Raw genomic sequence first — 16,947 nt, forward strand, 5'->3', positions numbered from 1 at the left:
TGCCCATAGGCCATATGAATGTGTGGTTTATTTCCAATTCGTGTAATGTCAATTTGTCCAATTACTGACTCGTCTACTATCATTTGTTCTACCATCAGTTCGTCCTCTCTCCACGTGGTCTACTTTCATTTAGTCTAATGCCATTCCATCTAATAACCAGTTGGTCCAATAGCTATTTAGTCCATATACCATTCGATCTAATTAAACTCAAGTGTTAATTGTGCAAAATGAAGGAAAAGAAAATGGGTACTGGGTATTAGACCAACTGTATATTAGACGAAATGGTAATAGACGAACTGGTGATTAGACAAAATGGCTATTGGAACAAATGATGAAATGTTGATGGACGGAATGGCATTAGACTAAATGAAGGTAGATCATGTGGTGAGTGGACGAATTGGCTATTTACCGAATGTGTGACATCATGCAACATGCACCACAAGTGAATATAGAATCACCTTTCTTTGTTGTTTTGACATAAGATCTACAGAAATGACTGAATCTGAATTCAAAGAATACCTGCAATCACCCTTACCCCAATAAATGCTACAGAAATGCTAAACAACATGTAGTCACAGCCTCAAAGAATAAAATGCAAATAATAATTGAACTTGAAGCAATCACCTGCACTGCTGCAGCAAATATAATGGAAATGTTATCGTCAAGTGGTCATAAACTAAGGTTTAACATTAGACTAAGGTTAGCCTAGTAATAAGTAACTAGCTAGGCACTTAGATCTAGATCTAGTTGCACATAAATTTATGTGGCAAATTGGAACTTCTTTGTCTTGTCCTCTCGTTGATACCCACTTTCAGAGTGATGATTGTGGCTGAATTATAGAATGATTCTACATGTACCGTGTGAGAAAAAAATGTAAAAGGCATGAATCCAGATGTCAATGATGTCATAAATATCCTTGGGTTAAAATCCATTTCAAACCACCTTGACAATAATTTTATCATAACATAATTGATTAATAAACAGCATCGAAATTCACACTAATTTCGTTGAAAAGGGTATTTGCAAATATGTTTACCAACTCATCCTGATTATAACATCATAATCATTGACATCTGGGTAAGACTGGGTTTACTCATAGCAGTCATGCTTTAATTTGGCAAAATTATCAAAATTTACATCACTGCAATGCAAAGAAAACCTTCTGATTATCCAAGCATGAATAGATACCAATTTAAAGTTACATTTATGTTAGGTTCAAAACAATGCAGATGTTACGCTTGAGCTTGAGTCTTGTGCAGTTATCCTGCATCTTTTAATTTTCACATATCATAATTTGTATAATAGAGTGAATGAGTGGTCTAGGCCTAAATAATAATATATTTGAGACTTAAAAATGTTAATCAATATAGACCTACATGCATGCAATATCAAAACCCCATGTTGAGATTCGAGTCTGAGCTCCAGGAATTATATTTGTATAGTAAGTGATCGTACATGTATATTACCGACCGGCCTTGTATTATCAAACGCGCACATCGTACACATCAGAAAATAATTTCATACGCTCAAAAATTTGCAACATCCTTCCAAAAAGCGAACTTGAATAAAAAATAAGTGGGCATGGTGGCTCAGTGGTAGAGCGTGTGCCTCATGAACAGGAGGTCGTGGGTTCGATCATCGGCAGTCATACCAAAGACTTATAAAAAATGGGACCTTCTGCCTTCTTGCTAGGCACTCATCATTTAGATTGGAGAAGGGTAATAATAACAAAATGTTATGCAAGGCCCGCTGGTAGAGCAGTTTCCTAACTGAAGCGGCTACCCTTGGTAAATAAATAAAACGTTATTATTAAAATGGTCAAAAAACATATTTTCAAAGTCATAATATTTCTAAAAATAATAAAATATGGTCAAAATAGCTGATTGATTATACATGTACCGGTATGTTGTTTTCTCAACTTTTCCCATCAAATAAAATGTTCGATAATTCAATACCTTCTCCAAATGACCAAAATATTTCACATGCGCAGAGATGCCAAGTTCAAAGACCAGCTATGCGTGAGATTTTCTGTGAATTTGAGTGAGATCACAAAAATTGTGTACAATGTATATGGGGATAGGCTGTGATAGTTGCGTGAGACAGAGATTTGAGGGGATGAACAAGAGTCCAAAATGCTGGAGTCTCACGCATAATGCGTGAGACTTGGTAGCTCTGCATGCGAAGTCGAAGAGGGCCGATTGGAGTATAGTGAAACGGGGCCTAGTGAGACCACCAAATATCGACATCTTTTGAAACCGACCACCTTGCATGCATTAAAATTATGGCTGTATACACTGCCTAAAATTATTGCAAGCGATACGCACGGGAGAGTAGGCGCAGTGTCCACAGGAACAGCAAGAATTGATTTTACAAGAGAAAAAGAAGGGGGAAAAGATATAAATTTAGTTAGAATTTATCAAAATTGTTTTGACTAAGCCCGAACCCTGCCAAAAACAGTTGTTCATACATGTACGCATACCAGGGACGTAAGAGGGAGACCAAGAAGGCAAGAAATCAGTTAGGAAACAGCTTTAGAACAAATATCTGCCGTCAATCGTTGAATCATGTGCCGGAGCTCGCAGTGGAAGTAGTGACACGATCATCTAGCATTATTTTTGACATCAAACTCAAAGAACTGATTTGGAAGAGTCAAAACATAAAATTAGTTTATCGCAGGTGGTCGGTTTCAAAAGGGTGCGAACCGTGCAAATGAGCAAATGTAAAATCATTGTATTTGTTGATGCGGATTGAATCGGAGTCGCCGATCAAAACAAAAAAAAAATTAAAGTCTAAAGAATCAAATTTACGTAAGGATATGTAATGGAAACTGAGCTGACAGTGTAAAAAAATAAGCATTGGGCCAAAGAAAAAATAAGCCAAACTTTTCCAACCTTATTTCACCACACAGGGAGTAACTTAGTAGCAGAGAACAAGGTTATATCATAACCTTGTTCATAGAATGAGTGCTATGACCAATACCATATATGCATCGGCTCGAAGTCGAAGACGCGACGCCGTGATTCCACCTTTGGCTTAAAGTTTAGCTTTAAGTAGACCCTAACCTGAAAATGAATGTATCGGACCGAAGCACAATTCCGCTTGTCCACATTCTGTAATTGCAACGCACCATCGGCTGAAGTTCTGGGTAAGTCACTAAGTGGGGTTAATTTAGAGATCTCCAAAAAAAATTACAGATATTACCTTGAAGTTACAATGATGGTCGGTCATATGATGAATATCTTGAGGACTTTGCAACTAATGCATACAAGCTTTTCCTACATGTAGAACTTGGAAGTGGAAGCTTCGCTCCAGTCTTTGCTTGGGAATTCCCCGTAAGCTCAGGAAGCGAAGCGCAGCGAAGTGCCGCGCCGGCGCGTCCCTGGGCCTGGCCCTAACCCTGGCCTGGAGCTCATTGACATTGAGGCAGCGCTAGCGCTGCTCAGACCAACGAGGTTCCACAGCCAGGATCCTGAGCTGATAATGCAGATATTTTGATCCAGATCATTTAGCTGCCTTGGAGTTGGACTCTAAAACAAGTTCTGTCTGTTTCTAATTTCACTCCTTCTCAGATAAGTCAGGCAGACAGAACTTCAAAAGGCTTCGTGTGCAATAGATATAATTTGAACTAGATCTAGCTAGGCCTATTCTAATTTCTAATTCTATGAACAACAAAACAAGCCAAGGTTGCATATAGTACCTGGGGCCTGTTTCTCAACACCTGGACAAGTTAATCATATCTTTATCCACAAACCACGGAGTTAGTTCCAATCTTACTAAACCTGTTTCACGAAAGGCTTCCTAACTAAAATACCTTGATATCGATACTATCACAGTAAAAAGAGCAGACGAGACATAGCCTTTGTCACAAAATAACATAATTTTCAAAAAGAAAAATTATGACAAAATTGCAAATATTGTGATGAATTGGGAATTACATGTTTTAAGAATAATAGTACAGGTACATCATACATACTTAGACCATGAAGACTGGGGCATTCAATTGCTGAAAAATGGAATTATGAATAATTTATTTCATGACTAAAAAATCAATTGTGGACGTGGTAGAATTTTTATCGATTAAATCATTTTACTATTTCAAAATGAATGGTTTTGTGGCGTTTTACCAACAGTTTTTATAGTTACTTTGTATTACAATGATCATTGAATGCATTATCCCACTTATTTTGGGATGTAATTTCAACCACTATGATTGATTACGTAAGATTATAATTTTCAAATTTCTTGGCACTTTTGCATGTCATAGTCTACCCACTTGATGACACTAAAATTGAAAAGGTTTTATTCAAAATCATTGCACGTTGCAGCCAAAAGGCTGAATTGTGTACAATTTACAGGTATATACATGTATAAATAGATGATTTAAAAACATAAAAACTTGAAATGATTAAGAGAATATAATGCAACTTAACAAAAGAACAAATAGAAGACTGAAAGGTGGTGGTGGTGGAAGAATGCTTATTGACAAACATCGCCACTCAAATTCAAACAATAAAAACATAGATTTAAGCAAGTATCAAAAGAACTAAAGACAGGAGATGGGGACGAGCGAGCAGTCAAGTTCAATGCACAGCTCCAGCCAGGGAATGCCAATCCCTCAACAACACCATTCAACCTGGGCAATGGAATTGGTTATTCAAATCCATCGCTCAGGCGGAACTTAGGGTTAGCTAACCCCACTGGAGCTATGCATTAATAGGGCCGACAAACAATCTCTTACAAAAAAAAACATTCACATTCATAGCACACTCCTCATTCATCCAACAACCATAAGCACGTTAAATCAAACAACTGCACCCACCAACCCAGCAGTCACCCCTCACACCTTGCACTCATTAAGCATACAGATAAAAAAAAAAAGAAGAACCAAGGGGGGGGGATGAGTGGTCGCCCGTCCCAAGAAACTGTCCTGCTCAATCCTGAGAACGATTACTTAAAATTTGAAGAATGACGCAGTTTGTAAAATAACACATCTTCCACCACATGAGAAATCTTAATAAAAATAAGTAAAATATTGGCATAAAAAACATTGTTTAGTTGTTACAATGTGAAAAACATGCATTAAAATCATGACTAATAAAAACCTGTAAACCTATTCAATTGTGTTTGAGTTAAAAAGTTCTAAAAATTGTAAAATTTTCATCTGAAGCTTGTGAGCTAATAATAATAAATTAGTATTAGTCGCGATATATTAGCAAAACACAACTTGCACAGTAGATGTTTGTAGACCTATGTATATCAACCGGGTAACTAGCTATATCAAAGAACACAAACTTATTTCAAGTTAGCGTTTAATAAATTTATAAAGTAAGGTAATGGGCTGTTTTGGAAACATTTGGTTTTACAATGAAACTGACGATATTTAAGTCTTCCTCAATGAGTAATCAACATCGTTGTTCATAGGTAGCCAATGGTTACAAAGTGGGCTGTTGGCAAGGGATACAGCAAAGTTCATACACAATTGTTTTCGTCTTTCAGATAAAGATTGTAAAGAACACACTTCTAAAGCATCGGTATAATTAGTGTATTTTTCACCGTGCGTAATTTTGCATGCTCTTGACTGAATACGTTCTAAACAGGAAACTTGGTTTTGTGTTAGGTTTCCGTTAAAAACTGGTACTCCATAATCCAAAATTGGCCTAATGTAACCCTTATATACTGTTATTAAATCGCAAAGTGGTAATTTATACGTTTTGAGACAACGAAGCATATAGAGCTTTTTATTACTACGACATAAAAGGTCTGATATATGACTTTCCCATTTCAAGTCAGACTGATAAATTAAGAAATTAATTTATTAATTAAGAAAGAAGTCATTAAGAAAGAAGTTATGACAGGTTCGGAGGCGTCATAAATATTTAGTGAGGTTGTTGTACCCGATCTTGGTAAAGAGGGCTTTGTGAACGGTTAGCGGACAAGTAGCTCACTATCTCCAATTTAGTCAAGAAGTTAGACTTATGACGGTGTCAGGGATGCCAAGTTCAAAGACCAGCTATGTGTGAGATTTTCTGTGAATCTGAGTTGAGATCACAGACATTGTGTACAATGTATATGGGGATAGGCTGTGATAGTTGCGTGAGACAGAAATTTGAGGGGATGAACAAGAGTCCAAAATGCTTGAGTCTCACGCATAATGCGTGAGACTTGGTAGCTCTGCGGTGTTGAGAAACAGGCCCCAGTATCGTATGTGTTGTTGATTTCCAAGATTTGTGTTAAGTAGACCAGTTAGAACTAGATCTATTGATCCTTTTTAGGCCTAATGTTATGGCTTTTTATGCACAAGCTAGACTTATAGACCCTGGCCTAGCTTACATGTAGTAGACTATGATGTTTTTATGTTTGATTAATTTTTTAGGGGTGGGTATTGCTAGATTTAGCAATGGGATTTGGCAATTTGTTATGTTGCCTGTTTATTGTTTATCATGTGACTTGTAAATTCCTTTTCAAATTTTCAGAATACGAAATTAACGATCCAAGGAAATGCTGAGAGGAAATGACTGAAACCATGTCTAATACTAAGGAGAGGTCAGCAGCTGCTGTGATAGGGTGCCTTTGTGGCGATGCCGCAGGTATGCTCAGATTTTTAATGTTTAGCTTGAATGGGTGACATTTTTTTAGACAAGATCATCTTAGTATGCTGACTGACTTGATCTAGAATTAGAAAAGGGAAAGGACCTTTTTATGATTTTATGATGTCAGCACATATCTGAAAAATTTGCTGGTTCAAATAGGGGATTTTCTTCCAAAGATCAGGTTTGCACTGTTGACTAGAACCATGAATATTGAAAAGCATTACAGTATCAAAATCATTTTAAAAGGCACTATTTGTTTTATAAAGGATGCAATTTTTTCTCTTTTCAAATGATGACCACAATCAAAGTGTTATTATGGCAGCTAGAAAATTATCACTGTATACACTTAAAGGTGGTTTATTAATGCTGAAAATATTTCAGGAGGAGATAGTCGTTCATTCAACAGTATTGTTCGTTACATGTACATTATTTTTTATACATGTAGGAGTTGACTGAATTCATTATAATATCATGATGATTATTATCAAGTTTTGTTATTGTTATTGTCTTTTTATATTGTCATTATAATTGTAGGTTATTATTATTATTACTACTATTATTATTATTATTGTTATTATTATTGTTATCATTATTATCATCATCATTGATAAACATAGAGGTGCTGACAGTGATGATGATACATGTAAATAATAAAAATATTTAGGCCAATACTTTTATTTCTACCTGTACCTCTTCTTCATTTTGTTTAATATGTTTTGATTTTCTAGCTCAACCTATTCATTGGATATACAACCTCGGCAAATTGCAGGCCATTCTGTCGGCTCTTGAATATCCAGAATTTCGCTTCCCCTCGGCGAATCCCTACTACCGCATCGACACTGGCAAGAATACATGTTATGGAGATCAGGTCATGGCTCTTCTTGAATCGCTCGTGAGATGTAAAGGTAATGGGAGCGGGGGGGAAGGTTTAAAGTTGCCACCTAGAAATCTTATATTTCTTACTGAAAATGTTCACAAAATTCACCTTAAGTGTGCACTATGCCCTTCAATTTCACTTTACAAAATACAATGTTCAGTGCCCTAATGACAAACTGCAATGGCTTTGCTCCCTCGCTTAGAGTTTCTTCAAAACTGGTACAATTTTAGCAATCTTTAATTTGTCGGGAACATTACCTGATGATATAGACAGATTAAATATGTGATACAAAGGTTTTACAATAGAATATATGATTTTCTTTACAACATTAATATTAATGCCATCAAATCCACAAGAGTTGCCTTTTTTGAGTGATTTGGTGATTTCTATAATCTCTGATTCAGTAATGGGTTTTAAAAACAGTGAGTTATTGAATGAGTTACTTAGATATAAAGTGTACTCATCAGTTACAGCAGTATTCTCAGATGATCTTAAAATATTGGTACAACAATTTACAAAGTAACTATTAAATTCATTTGCAATATACTGTGGGTCATCAATTTTTTTATCATTACATATAATATATTGTGGTAGACTACGTTTGCGTTTACAGAGAAGTTTATTTATGATAGACCAGGTACCTTTGATATCATTTTATTTTTTGATATTTTTTCGCAGAAATACTTCTTTTTAGCATGACGTAATAAATTATTAGTTATATTTCTTTGCTTTTTATACTTTGTTTCAGTAAAAGTTGATCGATTGTTAAGGAATTTTTTATATAATGTATTTTTCTTTCTGATGTCTCTTAATAATTCAGGAGTAATCCATGGCTTACGTATAAACGTTTTCTTCTTCTTTTGGAAAATCAAAGGCAAATTTTTATCATACAAAATGTTAAACTTATTCAAAAATATATCATAGGCACTATTTACTTCATTGCAAGAATACACTGATGACCAATCAGTATCATAAAGTTCTTTTTGTAAATTTCTCACACCAGCATCAGTAATTTTACGTCTATATGTGTTATCGGTCCTTTGCTGATTATTTGAAAGCAAGTCAGTTTTATTTAATATAAGAAATACAGGTAAATGATCAGTTATATCAACAGAAAAAATACCACTTTCCACATTTATTGCAAAGGCGTTTAAGAAAATATTATCAATAAGAGATGCTGTATTTAAAGTAATACGGGTGGGTTGATTAATGACAGGATGTAGACCAAAAGAAGAGTTCGTATTTAAAAACGAATTTGTGTTATCTTCTTTTTCTTTCATCATATCAATATTAAAATCCCCTGTCATGATAATGTCTCTCTTATCATTACCAAGTATGCTAAGAGTTTGAGAGTAAAAATTAATGAATGATATAACATCAGTACTTGGCTTTCTATAAAAAACACCTATGGTCAAATTATCCTTTTCATGTCTAAATAAGTCAATAAATAAGTATTCACATGTTTCTGTATCTGCAGACAGAAAAATGTCATTTCTTACAGAGAAATTTATATTAGTTTCAATGAAAAAACAAACGCCACCACCTCTGCCTGTTATTCTATCAAAGTTTACAAAATCATAACCATCTAAGTGAAATGGAATTAAAGGTGTGCCGGATATCCATGTTTCTGATATGGCTATTACCGAAAACCTATTTTCTAGAGTAGACAAGAAATCTGAAATGCTATCAAAGTTTTTATGAAGACTACGCGCATTGAAATGTATCAGACTGAATTCATTATTATTTTGAAAATGTACATTGAACTCTGACGGTGTATAATAATTAGAAGTATATGCATTTGATAAACAGTTTACATTAAGTTCTGGATCAAGATCAACAAGAGGATTACTCATATATATAAAAATGTGTTTACTTTGATGTTATCATAGACTCTGAATAAAATACTTAAGAAATATATAAAGAAGAGGATTGCAGCTTTGCATATTGTAATATTGTAACAACTCGTGTATATGTAATAAAAAAAAGACGAAAGTTGGTTCATAAGTCCTTTCATCACATTAAAATCACAAAAATGTAAACTTTGAGAAGTTTGACATATAAAACAATACAATACAAAAATATGATTGAACAGCATAACATAATAAAATTTTCAATCAATACAAGTAACAATAATGACAACAGTTTTTTAACTCCAAATGAGGAATATATATCACAAAATGTTTTACAAAATGAGAATGGTAAAAGTTCACTTTAACTTTATAAATAAAGAGAAAGTTCCTTCCAGGAGATTTAATAGTTTGTTTTTCTTCCACTTTCTATTATTCTCATAGTTTTCTCAGATCATCTTCATTTCTTATGACCTTTTTCTTATGTTCATTTCCTTTCAGTAGAGCGATTATTCTACCATCATTGCTCCAGGCAGCTTCAACATCGGGATGATTTTTCGTGGAGGTCAGGAGTTTTTGATTCGTAGTTGTAAGATCTTCAACTATCGCTCTTTTTTGTCCTTTCAATTTTCTTCTGTTTGCTATCACTTCTTGTCGTTTTCGATAGGACTTGAATTTCACTATGATTCCGCGTGGTGATTTAAGTGCCGATCCGGCTTCTGAAGCTTGCTCTGGTGGACCAACTCGGTGGCTTCTTTCTATGTCTTCAAGCTTTAGGTCGACCTTGAGGGTATCCTTGACAATCTTCATCACTATATTGTCTGTACTTTCACCTTTTCTCTCAGGACATCCAAAAAATCGGAGACAGTTTCGACGTGAATATTGTTCTTGTGCGTTGATGCTGTGGCTGATCCCTTTCATCTTGTCTGTCTGCTCATTTACTCTTTTCTTTAGGCCTTCTATTTCCTTTTCTTTGGTAGCTTTGCTGATCTGTAAGTCCATTATCTCTGATTCCTGCTTTTCAATAGTTTCTTCCAGGACTCTAATCTTCTTGTTAATTGAGTCATGAACCAATGCAATAAAGCCTTTGTTCTGTAGGAGATCCTTAATGACTTCTTCTGTGAGAGTTGAGTTTTCCTTTGAACGTGATCTGGTGGTCACAGGAGAGGTTGACATGCTGGACAATCAGAAGCATATCTTGAGTAGATTGGAAAGTCTTGCTATATGTAACATGCCCTTTCTTGAAAAAGACATCCTTTTTACGTGTTTTTTTGGTTGCGCATGGTATCCACTCATCAATGTAAGTTCCCCCCCGCGCCCCACACGAGGGGAAAAATATTGTTTTTTCCCAAGTAGAAGTGTATTTAGAGGAAGTGTACATGGATGTAGGGGAAAAAATTTAAACATTAGACATTAAGATATTAAAGTTAAGTAGGCCTACATGCATTTCTATGGCTTAAATATATGTTAAGCCCCTTTTACACCTTCACGGAAGCAACACAGATCATCCCGGATTGTCAATCTGGGGTCATCCGTGTACAATCCGGGACTACCGTGTACACTCCGGCTACTCATCCGGCGCCATCCTTGATGTACCGGCATGTCCGGAAGAAAAATTGAACATGTTCAATTTTTCATCCCGGAGTACACGGACTGATAATCCTCCGTGTTCATCCTCGTAGCCTCCTTGTACATCCGTGTAGCTACCGAATGCATCCGGGAGGCTCCTTGTAAGAACCGGGTGATCCTTGTTGATACCGGCTTTATCCGGGGTCAAATGTTTGTATTGTTTGCGTACATGAACAATAGTCCGTATTCATAACCAAGCACGAGCATGCTCCAGATGCTGCAAAGAGGGACGAAACTTCATTCTAGCAAGATGCCGGCGACAAGAAGTGGTAAGGTCCGTGTAAAGACCCAGTAACATCCGTGATCATCCGGGTATTCCGTGTTGGCTCCGGGAGCATATCAAACAGGATCCCTATTGCTACCTTGCCTATCCTTGTAGACTCCGTACTTTTCCGTACATATCCGTGTTAATAACCAGTTAACTCCGTACTCACTCCGGGAATGCTAGGAAAATACAAATTTGGCACCCCGGATCATCACGGACTGAGATCCGTGTTGCATCCGTGAAGGTGTAAAAGGGGCTTTACACCTCACAAAATATAAAATGACCTACCACTCAATCCTTGCAGACTCAATGTAATCACATTATTTAAAACTGAACGACAAAAATGGATCTATGAAGGGGGGGGGGGGGGTAGGGTATCCTTTGGAAAAATCAAGTAGGGGTAGGGGTGATTGATGATATACTCTCATGATCATTGTACTTTGTTTATCACTTGTTCATGTATGATGTTTATTTCATTATTTTGTTTGAAAATTTAGTTATATAAATAATTCAAATAATTGTTGTACATGTAATCATTACCATCATCATCATCACCACCACCATCTTTACATCATCATCATCATCATCACCACCATCATCTTCACATCATCATCACCATCCTCCTCCTGATCATCATCACTATCAGCATCCTCCTCATCATCACCACCCTCATCATCATCTTATTCTTCACTATCATCATCACAGACATCGCCATCACCTTTATCATCAAAAACAACACCATCATCATCATCGTCATCAAATACAATCAGTCACTAAACCGGTCTTGATTGAATTTAATTTCAGGTCTTGACGTAAAAGATTATGCTACGACTCAGTATTGCTACTTTGGTCCCGAATCCAAGTATGAAAATAAACTGAATGCAGCGTTTGTGATCAAATCGGGCGTCCAGAAAAACTTTCCCATCCACGGACCATGGAGAGACAAAGTCCTCAAAGATTTCCTTGTCAAATATGCAACAAAGGAGGAGGAAACAGGTAGGTCAGGGTCTTGTATCAAAAAGCATAGCAAACGATCATTAACATGATTATAATTGATAGCACTGACCACAGTGTACAATAAGTCATGAAAATCAGTTGTACAATCGGTCAATAGGCTTTGTGATACAGGACTTGGATGTAAGATATGCATTGATGTATTTATAGCTACTACATGTACTAGTGCTTTCCTCGTGTAAATGAGATTTGGTAGTGGCTATGTCGAGGGTTCACAAACAGGAGGCTGTAACTGGAGGAAATATGATTTCGAGAAGAGCAGATTGAATTCTTTGCCAAGCAAATTTATTGAGTTAAGTTTTTCATGACAGCCAATAGGAATGCTAAAGCTTATGGTTTTCAGAATTACTTAATAGTGTTACTTCACAATTTTGTACCAAAATCTCCAGACAGACCCTATATCAATTTTGTTTGCTTCTACATATGCTGTTAATGTATTGTCTTGTAATTTATATGCTGCTTCAAAAGGGGTGATGTAGAAACAAGAACATAATATACAGTTGTGCTAAAAGTTAGTGAACCCCATCACAAAATGCAATCTTTCATGCTGAGTGATGAATGGAAACAACAACACTGCAATGTTCTGTCAGCCAAGAGAAACAAACTTTATTGAATGTAAAATTTTACCACCTGACTTCTCAATTAGATATCTGAAACTTGCCGAACTTGAACAGGTTAAATATGGTCATAAATATATTCATTCTGGTCGTGAGGTTCACTTACTGTTGAGCACCCTGTATGTCCTTACAGACTTTACACTGATATCTGTCTTGTCTTTCATATACTTTCTCATGACAGGGAGCAATGATATGACTGATATGCATGCTGTCATCCAGGTCGTTCCCATCGTTTCTCTCTATGCTGGCCAGCCAGAGATGCTAGAGAAGGTGGAAGAAGCAGTCTCCGTTACCATGACAGCGGATGAAGCCATTGTTCACAGCCTGGTAGCCGCTAGGTGAAAGAAATTTGAAATGCACAAAGTCCACTCAGTATCAAAGGCAAGACCTGTGGTCTGTAACACAAAGCTTAACGATGATCGTAGAGCTTTTCCATTTGATTGCATTGACTACAATATACAATCAATCATGAAAATCAAGTGTAAGATTAATCACTAATCTTTGTGTTACCAGACCTTGGTCTTGGAGGATTATTATAAACCTCTGATCCTCCGGCGAAGTCGCTGAAAGACCAATGACTGCAATGATTAATTTTCTCTCAACCGATCGGATGCAAGAATTTGCAGTAGCGTACAAATATAACATATATCGATGAAACCTACTGATAAAATTCTTCATGAGACTTTTCTCAAGCATTTAGCTTTGCTTTGCTATCAATTTAATTCACGACTGGTGTAAATCAACATTCAAAGTATTAGTATTGGTTCTTTTGACACATTAACATTTGCTATTGCTCCAGGCAAATAAGAACTATAGTAGTCTGCCCTTGAAGTTAAATTTCTTGGGACCTCGGGAATATGCTCTACATGTAGATGTAGGTGAAATTTGACTAACAGAAGGTAAATAAAATATGTTTTGCACAATCAAGTCTAAAAATTGATTTGACTTGGGTGAATATTCAACTTATAGAAGATCAACTTATAATGAAGAGTTGACTGTACTTCAAAGGTATTGTATAAATATCAATGATGCCCACACCAAATAATGGATACATTTCTTTCATTTCCTTTTAATCCAATGCAGGATTCTGGAATACTTCATCTTGAACGGAAGCAATGGCAATGTCCTAGATGATGTCATCAAGGAGCTTAGAGATCCCAACAGGACATGTCCACATTCTTTAGACAAGGCCGTCATAGGATTCTTGGAGAAGGTCAAGAGGAACCTTACTGTTCCGCACTTCAATGCAGCCACCAAAGTCTTCAAAAATAACTGATGTAAGTTAGGTTTCAAATATTCTATATTCTGTATCTCTTATTTGAAGAAAATATTCAAAAAGTTTGCATTTTTGTGTTTTCCAGCCTTTAATTAAGAAACTGCCATTGTACTTGTAGTTGTCGAAAATAGGCCAAGGCTGAAATAATACCACCTATTAATTGAAAAAAAAGTCTTGTATTGCAAGAAAAGAATCAGATCACTTCATTCCATTTTTAAGACTCCACCCACTGTACATTTTCTTATGTATTTTATTGTTTTTTGCAATTTCTCATGTATTTCTTTGTTTTTTGACCTTTTGTTTTTCATTATTTTTTCCAATATAATTTGTTGGGGACTCTTCTGTGATCATAAAAAGCATGAAATAAATACATTTAGACCAGCAAAACTAAAAATAATCATACATTTATGAATTTTGGTTGAAAACACAATTTGCATTGACTTTGTAAACGAAATCACGTTTTTGAGCAATTTTCGGTCTGACATACACTTACATACATGTAATGTTACGTGATTTCGGAACCAGGTACCCGGGTGAAAAAATTGCGCAAGACTTGAAAATAAAAAATCAGCGAGCGGCGCGGTCCAAAAATTTTCGCGCGGCAAAAATATTGCGCGATACGTTGAGGGGGGGCCTCTGAGGCCCCCCCTTCCCCGGCCTAGGTAGGGTTAATGAACTGAATGCACGAGCGCTGAGAGGCAGCTCAAGCTAAAGCCGGGTAATAATAATAATAACATTGCGCCTTGGAATAAATTGTTTCTAGATAGATGGCGCTATTATTTTTATTACTACATTGTTCTCAAAAGAACTAAAGAACTGTTTGAGGGCTCAGCATATGCATATGGGAGTAACAGCGATCTTATAGGAATTTTGGGTCAAAGGTCAGGTCATAGATGTTATTACACACATTGAAGTAAGAAGTTGATTGGATTTTATTTCAGATTTGCCCGGGGCGTTTCAGTCCGCCCTACATGCCCTGTTTAACAGCACCGACTATGCTGAGGGAATCCGACTGACCTTGAAGGCTGGGGGCTGTAACGCAAGCCGTGCTGGATTCATAGGAGCTTGTCTTGCAGCACGGGTGAGTCACAAAGCCACAATGTCAAAACCACTTAAAATAGCACCATGTACCCCATTGCAACTCTGCATCCATATCCAGGATAAAATATTTCAATATGTAGTAATCATTGATACAATGATGAGTAATTTTTTTCCCTAATCTTGATTAATTGAATTATTCATCAAGAATATCACAGGTGATTACAATGAATCTTAAGAATACCTTGACAGGATAGCCCATGAAAGCTGAAAGGCTTATTTCCAACGGGGGTCATATTACAGCATTTATTCCAAAGTATTTAGCAATAATTGTATGCCTTTAGTATACTTCCATGCATTTTCTTTTTAATAAAAATTAAATAACCTTCATATTAACCCCCCCCAAAAAAAAAATAATTAATTTCTGATTGATAAAAGGATACAATATCCTTTACATATCTCCATGGTAGGAAATTCACTATGTTCACACTGCAGCGCCCCTTTCTGGAAAGCAGATATGGAATTCCTTTCTTATCGGTTAGGCGATTCCACAAATTATACATTTCCTAAAACACTGTTTTTGCTTTGGTAACGTTAAGGTGAGATTTAAGGTCGCACTTTGCGAAACAACTTCCAGACATAACTTGAACTTGGAATTGTTTTACATTGTGTTCATTGCTTTCAATTTCAATTTGGTTTTTATTCTAGAATGGCATGGAGAACATTCCTGAGGATTGGAAAGCCAAGACATTGTGCACCGAGAAAGCAATGGAACTTTGTGAACAACTGAAGGATCTTAGGAAGGATTATTAAACTTATCTCTCATTCCAATAATACAATAGAAGTACATAACACAATCCGTAATGCTTGTTTCTTAAATCTATGTTTGAAAATTTCATTTGTTGTCAATTTTTAATCTAAATAAATCTGTTTTATATTATCAGAGATAAATATATAATTATTATAAAATAATCATAACAGATTTCATGTGCCTTGTTTTCATAAATGCAAAATTGTAATTGATCCAATTAAGTGTACTTATGTATGAACATTATATGCTTATAAAAAAATAATGTACACATATATCTAGACTACCCGTGTTAGTTACGATACTATAGTAAATATAAAGTCTAGGCCATATAACATATAAACACCTCTTGATTTCAGGTGACGAGGCAATCGAGATGTAATTGCTATCTTTTCTGTGCCGGAATGGCCTTGGTTATGGCCAAAATTAGTTGATAATAACAGTAATAATATATTTCATCACTTGTACATCACATATCCTGTACCATTTAATGTCTTTTTATGCTTCGAAAGTGATATGTGGTTGCGTTTGCCCAGCAAGCCTTTTACAGCACAATTGCATTTCAAGGTATAGTTTCCTGCCAGGTTCCAATTTACTTCAGCTAGATCTAGTCTAGCACAATGTGGATCAATTTTTTTGCTGAAGAAAAATATGTAATGACCGGGCTTTGAACCCACGACCCTCTGTTTCAAAGTCAGAAGACTAAATCCATTGGGCCACAACACTTGACATTTGCAATGTCTATGAACCTCAAAGTTGTATAGATTCACAGAACTTTCAGGGCAAAGCCACATTCTAGCAGTATGGATTATGACTGCTACAAGTTTGATATGAAGGACACAAAATCCAATGTAATATACAGTTGATGTAGATTTATTCTAATCAGTCAGAGCTGTGAAAAACTTGTTGTGCGGACAACTTAATGTTTGGCAGTCAAAAGTAGACAATAGATAACCAAGGGATTGAAAGAGACCAAAGGAAATCCT

The 16,947-nt window shown here is 35.9% G+C and overlaps 2 protein-coding genes across 8 annotated transcripts in view; one reads left to right on the forward strand and one right to left on the reverse strand.

Moving 5' to 3' along the window:
* LOC121406858 (ankyrin repeat and LEM domain-containing protein 2-like) overlaps nucleotides 1-3,435 on the reverse strand; it is a 26,969-nt gene extending 23,534 nt beyond the window's left edge. For 2 of the 5 annotated variants that reach the window (XM_041597757.1, XM_041597732.1), the window contains exon 1: nucleotides 3,202-3,435. The gene's annotated coding sequence lies outside the window, so the exon portion shown is untranslated. Of the gene's footprint in view, nucleotides 1-2,891; nucleotides 2,913-2,979; nucleotides 3,002-3,062; nucleotides 3,123-3,201 lie in introns of those variants that run through there. The other 3 variants (XM_041597740.1, XM_041597744.1, XM_041597750.1) reach the window with 3 other exon arrangements.
* On the forward strand, nucleotides 3,056-16,599 carry LOC121406892 (crystallin J1A-like). 3 transcript variants are annotated; one of them, XM_041597782.1, is made up of 8 exons: nucleotides 3,056-3,145; nucleotides 6,474-6,587; nucleotides 7,319-7,495; nucleotides 12,013-12,208; nucleotides 13,025-13,177; nucleotides 13,923-14,116; nucleotides 15,057-15,196; nucleotides 15,862-16,599. In XM_041597782.1, the coding sequence occupies exons 2-6, from the start codon at nucleotides 6,512-6,514 to the stop codon at nucleotides 14,113-14,115; spliced, it is 795 nt and encodes a 264-aa protein (XP_041453716.1). In that variant the 5' UTR covers nucleotides 3,056-3,145; nucleotides 6,474-6,511; the 3' UTR covers nucleotide 14,116; nucleotides 15,057-15,196; nucleotides 15,862-16,599. The 3 variants fall into 3 exon arrangements, with proteins under 3 accessions (XP_041453716.1, XP_041453701.1, XP_041453708.1); XM_041597767.1 differs by lacking the exon at nucleotides 3,056-3,145 and adding an exon at nucleotides 3,447-3,536; XM_041597774.1 differs by lacking the exon at nucleotides 3,056-3,145 and adding an exon at nucleotides 3,447-3,536 and having other exon boundaries at nucleotides 12,013-12,204; nucleotides 13,021-13,177.
* The last annotated feature ends 348 nt before the right edge of the window (nucleotides 16,600-16,947 follow it).

The sequence above is a fragment of the Lytechinus variegatus genome, chromosome 1, assembly GCF_018143015.1.
Source record: "Lytechinus variegatus isolate NC3 chromosome 1, Lvar_3.0, whole genome shotgun sequence".
Classification (NCBI taxonomy): domain Eukaryota; kingdom Metazoa; phylum Echinodermata; class Echinoidea; order Temnopleuroida; family Toxopneustidae; genus Lytechinus; species Lytechinus variegatus.

Excerpts from the sequence above, each read along its gene's own strand:
- LOC121406892 (XM_041597782.1), top strand. The coding sequence starts at position 6,512 with ATGACTGAAACCATGTCTAATACTAAGGAGAGGTCAGCAGCTGCTGTG. Across the intron at positions 7,496-12,012 it reads ATCGCTCGTGAGATGTAAAG|GTCTTGACGTAAAAGATTAT; the intron begins GTAATGGGAGCG and ends ATTTAATTTCAG. Across the intron at positions 12,209-13,024 it reads AAGGAGGAGGAAACAGGTAG|CAATGATATGACTGATATGC; the intron begins GTCAGGGTCTTG and ends CATGACAGGGAG.